Below are 12,220 nucleotides of genomic sequence, written 5' to 3'. Positions count from 1 at the left end.
CCCGCGTGTGAAATCTTTTTTCCGTTGAACAGTTTCTTGTGCCGCCGTTTGAACAATTCGCCGTCCAACGGGCATTGTCAAATTAATCTTCGCACTTTGGATGACTAGAAGAAGCGCCTCGGTATCAATATGTCACCTCGTTTTTTCACAATTGATCAATCAACACTGCCGGAAAGATCAGGAATCTCGGTCCGTGTGAAGCCGAAACAGCGAGATCTGTATTCTAAGGTTGCAGTGACGATGAACATCCAGGTCGATCTTGTTTCGATCCGACATGGTTAAATTCAATGCATTCTGCATTTCTAGTTCGGAGGTTATGTAAATTCCCGAAGGGAGTCAATTGAATTAAGCTTGATTCGAAGTTCGATCTGAGCCTGTATTTCCCAGTTTATTTTGCGGCATCTGCATGGTATTGCCCCAACCCTGCACAAGACAATGGAGACTTGGAAATGGGGAAGATGCACAGTTACGTTTGGCCAGAATTTTTTTGTCTATTTAAGCTTCTATATTGTCTCTATATTAAGATCCATATGTAAATTATTTTTCTGTATTTTCGGATAGCTATTGAACTCAAAATTAGATCGCTCAATTATCTCGCAATTTTGGCTGTTACGATCTTCTTCGGTAGTGCCAATGGAATCCGCCAGCCCTGACTTCTCGAGCTACTTGTACCGTTTAATCCAGTTTGAACGGTACGGACGATGTGCCTGCCATTTTATCTGCATTCAAAACATGCGGTAAGGATGGAACTGTCGTCTTTCTCAATCATACATACACTATCAACAGTATCATGAACACCACGGGACTCTCAAATTGCAACATAGATATTCATGGAACACTATTGGTGGGTTTTCAGGACTTCCCCTACATCTATTTCGTCACTAACCTGCCATGTAAAGTGGTCCACAATTATAACCTACTGGCTCAACCATTCCATGGCCTTCGGCTATCAAAACTAGACTTCAGCATGGTGGCTCGGCGGCGATAACATCAACGTGAACGGATGCGGATACGGTACTTTGGATGGTAATGTGCAAGCTTGGTATGATTTTGTCAAGGGAATTTCAAACTATCCAAACAGACCTCATGCGCTTACGTTACGAAATGCGACGAATTCTGTGTTTAAAGGGCTACGATTCGTGCAGAGTCACATGTGGTATGCTGTATTTCAATGGTTTTGTTTTGTGATGATTCAAAGAGTTAATGACTCAGACAGGACAATGACAATCTTCAAATTTTCCTCAATCCTCCTCCAAGACATCTACGTAGACAGCAGTTCCTCTTCTGGTAGTTCCTCACGCAATACAGACGGTGCAGATACGATTTACAGTGACAATATTCACTTTGATCGCTGGACAGTTGTTAATGGTGATGATAGCATATTCATGAAAGCTAACAGTACCAACATATTAGTCACCAACTCCACATTCTACAGTGGGTTGGGAGTGGCAATAGGCAGTATTGGACAGTACAGAGGGGTATACGAGAGTATTGAAAATGTGACGGCGACGGGAATTGTATTTTATAAGACGTTGCATGGAGGATATGTGAAAACGTGGACTGGGGAGCAAGTGGGATATCCACGCAATGGTGGAGGAGGGGGCTTGGGGTGTGGGTATCATTGATTGTTTCTAATGGGGATCTTGAGAATATTTCTAACATGAACACAGTTGCGAAAAACATTCCATTGGGAAATTTGTCTTTCCATTCCTTGAGGCGACCACCGTTTTCAATCTCACAATGTCTTACAACATTCTCTGGCGCAGCAGGAAATTGTTCTTCTTCAGCGTGTAAGTACTTCAGCTCTCATTCTCTCCCTCTTCCCCTTTCCCTAACCCCACTAGTTCAAGTTTTTGATCGCATTTTCTCACGGGACATATTACCACATCACTCGAGCTAATGCCCTACAGTTCAAATAAGCGATTTAAATATGTACAGCGTATCCGGTCGTATGACGAATCCAGTAACCAGCTTCCAATGTAGCGCGGTCGCCCCTTGCACAGATATCACCATGGAAAATATCGACGTCGTGGATGCGAATAAGACGGCCGGTGTAGGGTACAAATGTACAAATGTGGTTGGGACGTCAGGGTTTACTTGTACGGGTCGTGCTTAGACTTCCGAGAGTAATGGAAATTGTGTGGGTTCTCTCTATGGACCTTGGGAGAAGAGGTATTGATGAGCATTTTGGGATCAGAGCTTGGAGAACATTGGGTGAGCCGCATGGAATGAAAAATATGTATTGCTTAGTTATATCCAATAACCAAAATGCATCTTCAAGTAAATACATTCCTTCATGGCCGTACACAGTCTTTTAGATGCATACAGTGAAATACTGCATATAGGATTACATTGTGGATTACATTGTCGGTCTTCATTTAACCCATCAGTGTCGCCTCGAAGAGATTCTCGGATGGTCTAGCAAGAATAATCATCTTATGTGATTGAAACAATCTACTTGGTCGTGCCAGTGAGAGTGAGATTTTCTGAATCTGCAAATATGAAAATGATATGATTATAAAGATGAATGAATTATACGCAGTGAAGTACAGCTTGGTCTTGTTTGATTCTGCGAATTTATTAACAAATCGAAGGGGTTGTTTTTAGTGTGAAAGAGTGGCCCGGAATATGAGCGGTCGAAAATAGAATAGGTCATTGGCCTCGTTGACGTACTGCCAACTCCGACCTATTCCCCCCAGGTCCGACAAAGGACACTTCAGGTAGTCCGTAAGCATTCTTGAATGATAAGTTCTGATTGGTTAAATAACTTGAATATGAGCTTGTCGGAACAAGTGATTAAACATGTATTTTATAAGATCTTCGAACAATTGTTCTTATTCAAAAAAAAAAAAAAAAAAAAAAAAAAAAGGTGATGTAAAATGTATTAATTCATTGCGAGGTTTGGATGAGATGAAGAATTAGTATTAGACGAATGTACAATTTCCCCTTGAACGACGACGAGTCTGGGATATTACTCTTGCGGGACCCCTATGGAGTTCACAATGAAAGACCCGGGGGTAACCTTCATTCAAATCCTGCGTGTTTTGCTTCACCACTGCATAGTGACATATATCTTCTTTGAGCGTTCGTCTAGATCATGGCCTACTGCTTGGTCGGCGCTGGGGGACTGGCGGTTTGGGACCATTCACGCTTCAATTTTCGCGAGACCCCTTAGTTGTAGATAATCACAAGACCGTTTCGCTGAAATTTTACATAAAGCTCATTATAATTCTTTTGTGATTTAGTATTCAATACGTATTTTATATATTTTACACACATATCAGCATTTGGAATCGTTCTTCACAACGATAAACTCATTTCTATCATTATCAAATCATTATCACAATTTCGAATAAACATGCGACGAGTTAAGATTTGTTGGTATCTACTATAATATAAAACAAAAGTCGGTCTCCACGAAGCAGGAAGTAAAGATTTTTTTTGTTTCAAGCAAGAGGGAAAATTAGGGACAAGTCCCGATTTATCTTAAGCAACGGGAAGAATTTTGGGGACATATAGTGGTGGTGGGTCAAGTACTCTTCAAAAGCTAGCTGAAAGATGGTCGAAAGATCATGCCACTGAAGTTGTGGGAGAACGACCTGTGAGATTTCACTTATACTACTTCCACGAAAGGTATATTTTACCAATCAGGTATATAATCCAGGCGCTAGCAAAACCATGGCCTTTGGCAACCATCTTAGAGATGGAACGCGCTTTAACCTTGAATGGGACGAATATTCTCTTGATATTCCCAAGGCTCGTGTTGATAGCTTTCCATTCGATATGAAGATGGAGCAACGCAAGAAGGATTGTGAGAAACTAAAAAGTGCGCTTGATATTGCGAGGCATGCAGGTAGAGGTATTGAAGTTGCTTCTGAAAAGGTAAAGAACATGAAATCCAGAATCAAGCGTTTGGAATCCTTTATCGGAGACATGAATATGAGAGTTAGGCAGTATGAGGAGAGATATGATGAGGTGCACAATGGAGAGCGTAGTATTGATGGTAAAATGTGTAGGGCAGTAAGGAACAGTAGCAAGACGCGAATATAGGTCTACGAACTAGCGAAAAGTAGATCACAGGTGGAATAGAACAAGCTCGAAAGCCTTATGCAGGGGAATTGGAGTGTTATTTGTGCTTTTGGAATTGGGAGTTATTTTATTTGTTTGGCAAATATAATAAACAGTACGTAGATATGGTTCATATGAAATTAGCCTCAATTAATACTGGTAAGAGCTCTGTCCTGTGACAAAGCCTTTCACCTCGTAGCTATTACACTTTAATACGATCAATCTTCAACCTCTGGGTGCCCTCATATTCTAGTCTATACTTCCCATCCTACCCTGTAGAGAGCCATACTTTAAAAACAGAATACTAACTAGTAGTTTCCTTATTGAACTCGCTTGATCACTTCTACTGAATCCCATTGCTGATCAATATAAAGAATCAGTTCAATCAGTTCAATGATGAGTAATGAGATTTTAAGGGTTTATATTATATTACCATATGAAGGTTTAGGGCATGTCTTTATTCATCATTCCGTGGATCTGGCTTACATGGAGACTCTCATATGACAGGAATGAGTAGCTAAGGTTCAGTCATTTATCAGTCAATCTCTTATGTAGACTAGACATTAGAAGAACCTTTCGAAGATTTGAATGTGGATATTCAAGAAACACCAAGATGGAAGCGACTTCAAGAATGAGAGTTAAATTGAATAACGTTCACTAAACGCTCTAATTAATTCATAAAGACATACTACCACCCAAAACTCCAAAGAGGAAACAACTAAGAACTCCTTGATGTACTTCACTTGTCCTGAGCAGTCTGTCTCATCCCATATTTCCAACAATCAACCTTAACACCTTTGAAATTCTTCAATACCATCTCATAAATCATAGTAACTCATCACTGCCACTTGCGACACTGTTCTCGATTGCATCCAGTATTGCGCTCTCCTCGAAAACTGGTCCTTGCCCATCGCACTTCGCAGCGTTCTTCAGTCTTTCACTAACAATTCCTACATCCACCAGACCTTGCTTGTACAGCGGATGTTTGATAATATAGTCCCACGTCGCACCTGCCGCCAACAACCTTTCCCCTTTATCACTCGTTACAATTCGATGGCTGGGAAATTTATTGTCGTGCGCATATAGAACCTCACTGTAAAAGTCCGTAGGTGTATATTTCATGGGGCCTACATTTGACAGAGGTTGCGAACCTCCATGGTTCGAATGCCTGGACGTCGCTTTCAATATTTCATTCTCCGTCGCAGCTTTTGTCAACTGTAGCTTCAAGCGCTCGTTTTCTTGAGCCAGATCTCCGGTACTTTTTTCGAACTCTGCAAGTTTGGCCTCTAACTCTTTGACGTGTCGCTCTTTGCGTTCGCGAAAGGCCCGTTGTCTGATTTCTCAGGTCTTAGTATACTACGGTATAAAGTAAAGCTTCAAAACGAGTGAGCTCAAAGAAATGGTCTTACGCTTGGCGATTTTGGGCTTTGCGCCGGGATTGTGCCGGAGTCAAATTCTCCTCATCGTCGCTATCTCGTCGCATCGCATTGTCGACTATATCGGTAGGCATCTCTGTGTACATGGGATGGGAAATCGATGGTTTGTGCTGTGAAAGCGGGGTTGTGACTTTAGGAATGCGTGAGTCGTACTGATTGGCATAATCATAGGGTTGGAATTGATCAAAGACATCCTGCTGTTTGATGTTAGCAGGAGCATTCTGCTCACAAGGAACGGGACAGATACAGGTGGAGAGTTGCTGAATTCATCGGTATTTGATACGTTTGTGTGAGTTGGAGTAGGAGGGAGAAGAGGGAAGAACGGCTGAGCATTCGGAGTGTAATATGAATAATCCATCTTAGATGTTAAAAGGAGATCGATGCGCCAAGAGCTTTATCGAGTAAGAGCTAACTTATACTATTAAATAGTATTTGGTATCTTTAATGAAAGGTATTCCTTCGATTGTATTGATATATCCGAGAATGGTTACAATATTATGAACTCTTAGGATGAATTTGATGGCTTGTGAGGTCGTAGATGCTTGGAGCATTTGTGAGTAAGGTACACGCTAGGAACCCTGGAATTTGGTAGGGCTCGTGGCGATAAAAACGCCTGAGCATCACACATCTTTCCCCCCTCGACCCATCAGTACAGTTCGGTAGAACATCACATTGCACAGATACTACTTGCTCATCCGGATCCATCAATCGTGCAGATCTGTGCTTTTAATACTTGTCATGTCAACCATGAGACCTCTTCACTTATATATACTACGCGAGTAGGCATACTAGTTGCAGGATATGTATAATTACTCGGTCGCAACAGGTGCAACAGACTGCTGGCGGCAGAAATTCAACAATGTCCCCAAGAAAACGGTGAATATTGGGCATATAAATTTGATCTGACCAAACAGCCTGAGTGCATATACGAGCTATGCTGTTGTTGCTGACACCCATTAGCAATCGAACAGAGAATTCCAACGCGAGATGCTCCAACCTTCACTGGTCATCTCCTAGTAAGCAGCAGCGGGATGGAAGACAATGTTCGGATAGAATCTGGACTACTGTCGTTCACACGACAGGTCGCTCAATATCCTCCCAATTCGGATGGCATACAATACGCATGTCCCGAGTTCGGTAGATGGAACTAGTTCGAGTTACAAGCGCTCCTTATGTGCATATGCATGTTTGATGTCATACGTGTGCGAGCCTGCCTTGTGTTTCCAATGACGACCCTTGTTTACCGTTCCGTCGATCACTAGGCTCTTGTCAATCATCGGCAGGCATGTGTCTTAACGGATCAGACGCGAAGGATCAATAAGCGTAACTATAAATTGCTATCTGTCAAGAAACGACAATATTGCAAAAGAGCTGCTAGAATACATGTCCCGATGCTCTTATGGAGCTTAGACATGTGAAGCCCCAGCTTCATGTACTCAGGTGTCAGTTGTCTTTTCTTAATTCTTGCAGCCATACGTATGTACGCATCAAGGCGACCTTTACTAGGCCATGAGTAACATTTATACACTCAAATCTAGTTTCGCCATCGCGAGAGCCACCCAACTCTCCAGGCTAGAGCAGGAATCAGTTCAATACATGAACAAACGTCCAGACACTCTCACAACTCCCCCTACTATTTTAAGATCGAGTAACAATAGAGTCCATAGCGAGACTTGATAAAGGCTCCGCAGGCCACTTCGTGTAGTTCCGAGTATGTACTGCAGTTAACAGATAAGCTTATTCCCATGTTTCTTGTTCTATATTTCATAGTGGAATTTTGTTTGCACAGATATCATCTGAATACTGGTTTAACTAATGGTTTTCACTTGTACGCATCATTTCTCCAGAAGTCATTAAAGGGCGAGAGGAAACCCTTCGACTGAGATTTGCCATCACGTATTCTTTAGAGCTTACCAGAGTACTAGATACCGGAACAGATGTAAAAGAAACCAGCCACTTTTCCTTCCCATACCGGCCTGCCTTATCAGTAGATCTGTTTAGCAGTTCTAGCGCCTCATTTTTTGATAACTATTGCATCGGAGCGACTTATAGCCGTACACATGACTCGCACCCGCACTCATGTTCCGCTATTCGGTTAATTATCAGACTCATCCTCAAACATCTTATACATAGCTTCCCTTTTGCTATAACGCAGCTTCTCCCTCCAAGTAGTTCAGCGAAAGTCCAAGCCTTTCGGCATTATGCTCGGTCAAAGTGAAAAAAATGTAGGGAGTTGAATATGGAAATACCTGCAATATCAATGGATTTGTACAGTTATCAGCAAGAATTGCATGGCCCCTAGTGCTACTCATGGGTTCTGCGGATTTCGATTAAGAGCATCACATCTTACTAGATGATTACCGTATGCTTCGAGGGAAACTTGGGTATCGCCGACGAGAAGAACGGCTTTCATGTACTTGAAAGTAGGCTGCTTGTAAGACCATCATATTGGAACACCGGTAACAGATTCATGAGGGACTGATCCGATATCTGACACCAGAGTATGTTCATCTCATAGGGTTCTGACGTCACAATGAAATGGTTTTAGAGAGTTTTCAAAAAGATGACAGACGATTGATTACATGAGAGTGCTAACCTACCACGTGAAATAACGCCATCAATCGTTTAGAACAAAGCTCGATAGTATCGTTGAGACAATGATCGCAACGTATGTTACTCTAACTAGTTCCGAGAATGCTTCTAAAGCCTGCCTCTAGATTGGGCGCTGTCGATTTGCAATTCCCGGTGTAAGGGCGCGCAACTGTTGTCAATAAAAAACTCGTCGAACAGGCGAAGGGATTTCCAGACTGTCAGTCGATCAGTTCACCATGCTCGGAGCCTACTTATATTCCAGTCCGAATATCGCAGCCCAGGAACAGAATTTCTAGAGACTGTAATGCTTCACTCCCAAGGCGGACGTGTCATAGACTTTTATTCATGCCGTACATATACAGTGTATATGTTCCATCTGCGATAATGAACAAGTAAATGGGGGGAGCCATTCTATATTTCAAACTTGATCGTTCACTTCTGTGTGGCATTCTGCACAAATTGCACTCAACCTGCATCATTCTGTATAATCTATTCTGTGGGTATAGATCCAAGTATAATGTTAGATTCTCAACGGTACTATCTCGTATCACAACTCAGTCTTATCCCTGAATCGTACGAGTATCCCGAATGGCGCGTAGGTACTAGAATCATTGGGCATGGCTTTAATGCCCTATTGGTATCCGTTTCCTGACATACTTGAAAACGTTCAGCCAAGCTTTCGACCTGGTGGATCGATTTTGAATATAACATGGTAGTTTTCAGTGGTGTTGGAGCTGTTTGGACAATTCTATTGTCACGTTCTGCACGGGGAGAAGTTGTCTATAACCGCGTAGCCACATGATCCCTACAGTTTGCACCACAGTATTGTCTGAGGCAGATAGAGCTCTAAGGGCAATCTTGAACTATGGCTGCGGTGGGTATACAAGCCAATAATTCTGCTTGTAATATCATGAACGAAACAATGCCGAAGCGTAAAGATCATCCTAACGATGTAGGCTGTCACGGCCATACATAGTGAACTACGTGACATTAGATTTCATCGATCTTTTTGGCCTACCGTATTTCCTCATTGTTTAATGGTACAATAACTGAGTCCCCCTGACGATGATGGATTGAATTCTCTTCGACTAAGGTATAATAGATAGGCGATTTCCCGAAGTTTTTCAACAAAGGCTACATAATTAGAGTTGCCGTTTGATTGCCCATATATCATTCTCCCATTTCTCCTATTATGCTAGATATCAATATTCAATGTTCTTGGAGTCCAACGACTAGCTTCCATAACCTTGGCCGCGCTTCCCCATTTATATTGGTATTCGCGTCTTCCAGCGTGTGTAGATCACTCAGTTACTTGTGAGAACTTGAATGGGTTCTTTTGTTAAGATGATGTCGTCGTTCATAAATTAACAGAGCATCTGTATTCTATATGAAATCTTCTCTGAGGCGAAATGGCATGAAGTGTCGGCAGGCAGAGTTCCAATAGCCTGGGTGAGTTATGTCTTCGTCCCTTCCTCCCACTCAACCACCTCCCACACCACGACACCAATAACTCAGGAAGCTACTGCAAGATCTTCCATCATATATCTCTCAATATTCTACTCAATTTCATCAAACATAGCAAACATACCAAAAACACGGGTACCGACGCAAAATTAGTTATCTACGGTTCAGGTCGCACTGTTCTCCCTTCGGGTTCCGGGTGTAATTCCCGGCGGTACCGTTCTCTTTTTTTTATTCTTCTATCTACAAAATCTACAAGTGATGAGTTATAATTCAGGTTATAATATGTAAGAACTGCCAAACAAATTACTTCTAAGTCCTTCACTAGATTTCAAGTAGAAATCCGGAACAGTCATCGTCGTTGTCACCGTTATGCGCCCACATGTTGAACCTCATTCCTCGGAACGCTTTCTGCCGAGCGACGGTTGCTTCCTTCGTCGTTTTTCGCAACTGCCATTCTGTAAGGGGTACTGCCTCACGAGCAACATCCAATAACAATGCCCTGTTCTGATTTTGCTCTGAACTCCAAGTTAAGTTCTTGCAGCTCTCTAAAGTGAGCATGATAAGAGCTTTCAGAGTCAAGTTTGCGTCATTGCCGTCACGATGAAGAGAATCATAACAATATGGGATTTGGAAGAATTTCAGAATCACCCAGAGACGTGCTCTCGTCTCTTCCTTGACAAGACGCCTAACCAGATCGCATGTATCAACCACGATCATGTTCGGGAACTCACTTAAATCCGGCATCAGTTCCATCTTTCTCAAATTGAACAAATCATGGAAAATCCCATTAGCTATCAGGATCACTTGACGAGACTCTGTTGACTTGGGGAAAGGGCTTCCAGTTCGCAAGACCCGTTGAAGCAAATCCTTAACTTATTCTCTTCCGTGTATTCGGCCTCGCCATATCGGAATCTTTTGCTGATTGTTTTGTAACGATGGAGTCCAAAGCTATATGTCGACAGGACCTTATTCGTGTCAGACGTCGACTTTTGCTTGAAATCTTGACGGTCTCTAGTATCCAGCGTACAGATACCGATTTCACTGAGCTGTGTTTGGTCCTTGCTCATCTCGAGGTCCATGGATACAATTATGCATTCTCTCAAAGCATCGGGGATGTCAGCTCGAAAGGGCTCGCAACTGCATTGTGGTAGTTGTGATGACACTTCAGAAGGAAACCCAAAATTCTGCTGAAGTATTTGAATGAATTTATCCTCACAGCATGACTGGTAATGAGCTTCTGTACTTTTGCAGCTTCCTGTTCGAAGAATGTTTGAATCTTTGAGATGTGAAGTCATTTTGTAGACGTTGGTTTCCCGCCATGCAGTAACAGGTGCGGAGATAGCTAGATAATTGTGAGATAATGAGATATTGTAAGATAGTAAGATAATTTTGAAGTAGCTATATGTTCGTATAATGAGATTTGAAGGGGCAGATAATTGATGTTTTCGATGTTAATTACGAGAGGGGGGAAACTGAAAAGATTTATGTGGATATGCTCAGTTTAGATAGAAATCTACTAACTTTCTAGCTTAACCCTAACATTTTAGTGAGAAACGGGCTCCTATGTCATTGCTAAATAGTACGCTCAATAATCTAAACTAAATAAAAGCATTTACTAGTCTTCCGGTACATGAGAGACGCTGGGCAAATTGAAAATCTTAGTAAATTTTGTACAATGGATCAATCGGGTGTGGAATTGATATGATATGCTGAACTTGTTTTTAGTGTTAAACAGCGAGATATCCCTCATGTTGATAACTTTTCAGACACTTCATCCTGCTAGATGCAATCTAACAGTGCACAATATAGGTACCCAAAGTAGGATAATCCAATGTAGCCAACTGCATCCTCCATATCACAAAAATAAGTGAAAATGATTCTCATCTCAAATCTTTCTTCGTTTCTCTGAGCTTTCGATTCCTGAAGGACTTCTTCCTCTCCATCGCTTCGTTTCGTTGGTTGAATTTCCTGCTACGATGGCTGCCCACATTTTCTTCTCTTCTTCCTCAATCATGCATCTCTCGAGGTTCTGACAAGCCTGCTTGAGATTTTTTATGAGCTCCGGAGAAAGATCTTCACGATCCTGACGTTGCGGATACGGGTGGTCACTCTCCGAGTTCGAGAATGAGGCAGACAGGGGACTCGGTCCAGGCGCCATCTTTGACTTAAGCCTGAAAGTTCTCTGTGTATGATACATTGGAGAGGTGTTATTTGAATTTGATGTTTTGAGATTTTGAAATTGGATATATAATGGTGATGCTGAATGTTCATCTGAGGTCATTAAAGATTCCAGAAGAGAATACGGAATCTTTTGCCTCGGTGCAGTGTCGTTATGAGGATTTGGAAATGGTGATATATATAATGTAATTTACTTTGACTGGATGAGAATATATACTCATCCATGAAGATATGAATGACGCAGATTTTGAATTGTAATCAGTATCGATAGTTGAATACGGCAAATGTGAGTGTGAATGAAGCTAGGTATGGCAGACTCCTCAAGCTGCTTGGCTAAGCGAACTCTAGTACGAGACGAACTTCACTACTAAGATTGAATGAAGCTAAGTTGATTACGGTACACGTATGTCACAAACATTTTTCATCTCTCATGATCAAAATGAGAGTGTTATCCCATAGACTACGGGGAATACAGAGGAGAG

General features: G+C 41.9%; 5 protein-coding genes across 5 annotated transcripts; 2 read left to right on the top strand and 3 right to left on the bottom strand.

The window, feature by feature from the left end:
* Nucleotides 1-790: 790 nt before the first annotated feature.
* Nucleotides 791-2,116, top strand: EAF01_009365 (uncharacterized protein; the record flags this gene model as incomplete). The annotated part of the gene is made up of 5 exons (XM_038917621.1): nucleotides 791-844; nucleotides 960-1,156; nucleotides 1,217-1,611; nucleotides 1,671-1,790; nucleotides 1,911-2,116. The coding sequence occupies 5 exons, from the start codon at nucleotides 791-793 to the stop codon at nucleotides 2,114-2,116; spliced, it is 972 nt and encodes a 323-aa protein (XP_038767226.1).
* A 1,562-nt stretch (nucleotides 2,117-3,678) lies between these two features.
* Nucleotides 3,679-4,050, top strand: EAF01_009364 (uncharacterized protein; the record flags this gene model as incomplete). Its single annotated transcript, XM_038917620.1, has 1 exon — nucleotides 3,679-4,050. The coding sequence occupies one exon, from the start codon at nucleotides 3,679-3,681 to the stop codon at nucleotides 4,048-4,050; it is 372 nt and encodes a 123-aa protein (XP_038767225.1).
* Nucleotides 4,051-4,675: 625 nt separating this feature from the next.
* EAF01_009363 (uncharacterized protein) lies at nucleotides 4,676-6,154 on the bottom strand. Its single transcript, XM_038917619.1, has 3 exons — nucleotides 5,752-6,154; nucleotides 5,478-5,701; nucleotides 4,676-5,401 (listed from the first exon to the last, which is right to left on the bottom strand). Exons 1-3 carry the CDS (start codon nucleotides 5,860-5,862, stop codon nucleotides 4,894-4,896), a joined length of 843 nt encoding a protein of 280 aa, XP_038767224.1. The 5' UTR covers nucleotides 5,863-6,154; the 3' UTR covers nucleotides 4,676-4,893.
* Nucleotides 6,155-10,360: 4,206 nt separating this feature from the next.
* EAF01_009362 (uncharacterized protein) lies at nucleotides 10,361-10,855 on the bottom strand (the record flags this gene model as incomplete). Its single annotated transcript, XM_038917618.1, has 1 exon — nucleotides 10,361-10,855. The coding sequence occupies one exon, from the start codon at nucleotides 10,853-10,855 to the stop codon at nucleotides 10,361-10,363; it is 495 nt and encodes a 164-aa protein (XP_038767223.1).
* Nucleotides 10,856-11,445: 590 nt separating this feature from the next.
* Nucleotides 11,446-11,718, bottom strand: EAF01_009361 (uncharacterized protein; the record flags this gene model as incomplete). Its single annotated transcript, XM_038917617.1, has 1 exon — nucleotides 11,446-11,718. One exon carries the CDS (start codon nucleotides 11,716-11,718, stop codon nucleotides 11,446-11,448), a length of 273 nt encoding a protein of 90 aa, XP_038767222.1.
* Between the last annotated feature and the right edge of the window lie 502 nt (nucleotides 11,719-12,220).

The sequence above is a fragment of the Botrytis porri genome (assembly GCF_014898465.1).
Source record: "Botrytis porri strain MUCL 3234 chromosome Unknown BPOR_013, whole genome shotgun sequence".
Taxonomy (NCBI): domain Eukaryota; kingdom Fungi; phylum Ascomycota; class Leotiomycetes; order Helotiales; family Sclerotiniaceae; genus Botrytis; species Botrytis porri.
This window is presented reverse-complemented; position numbering and strand designations above follow the sequence as displayed.

Bases quoted from the DNA above. Each gene is read 5' to 3' on its own strand.
- EAF01_009363 (XM_038917619.1), bottom strand. From the start codon at position 5,862: ATGGATTATTCATATTACACTCCGAATGCTCAGCCGTTCTTCCCTCTT. The intron at 5,702-5,751 runs GTATCTGTCCCG...AACATCAAACAG, and splicing joins AATTCAGCAACTCTCCACCT to CAGGATGTCTTTGATCAATT. The intron at 5,402-5,477 runs GTAAGACCATTT...CTGAGAAATCAG, and splicing joins AAAGCCCAAAATCGCCAAGC to ACAACGGGCCTTTCGCGAAC.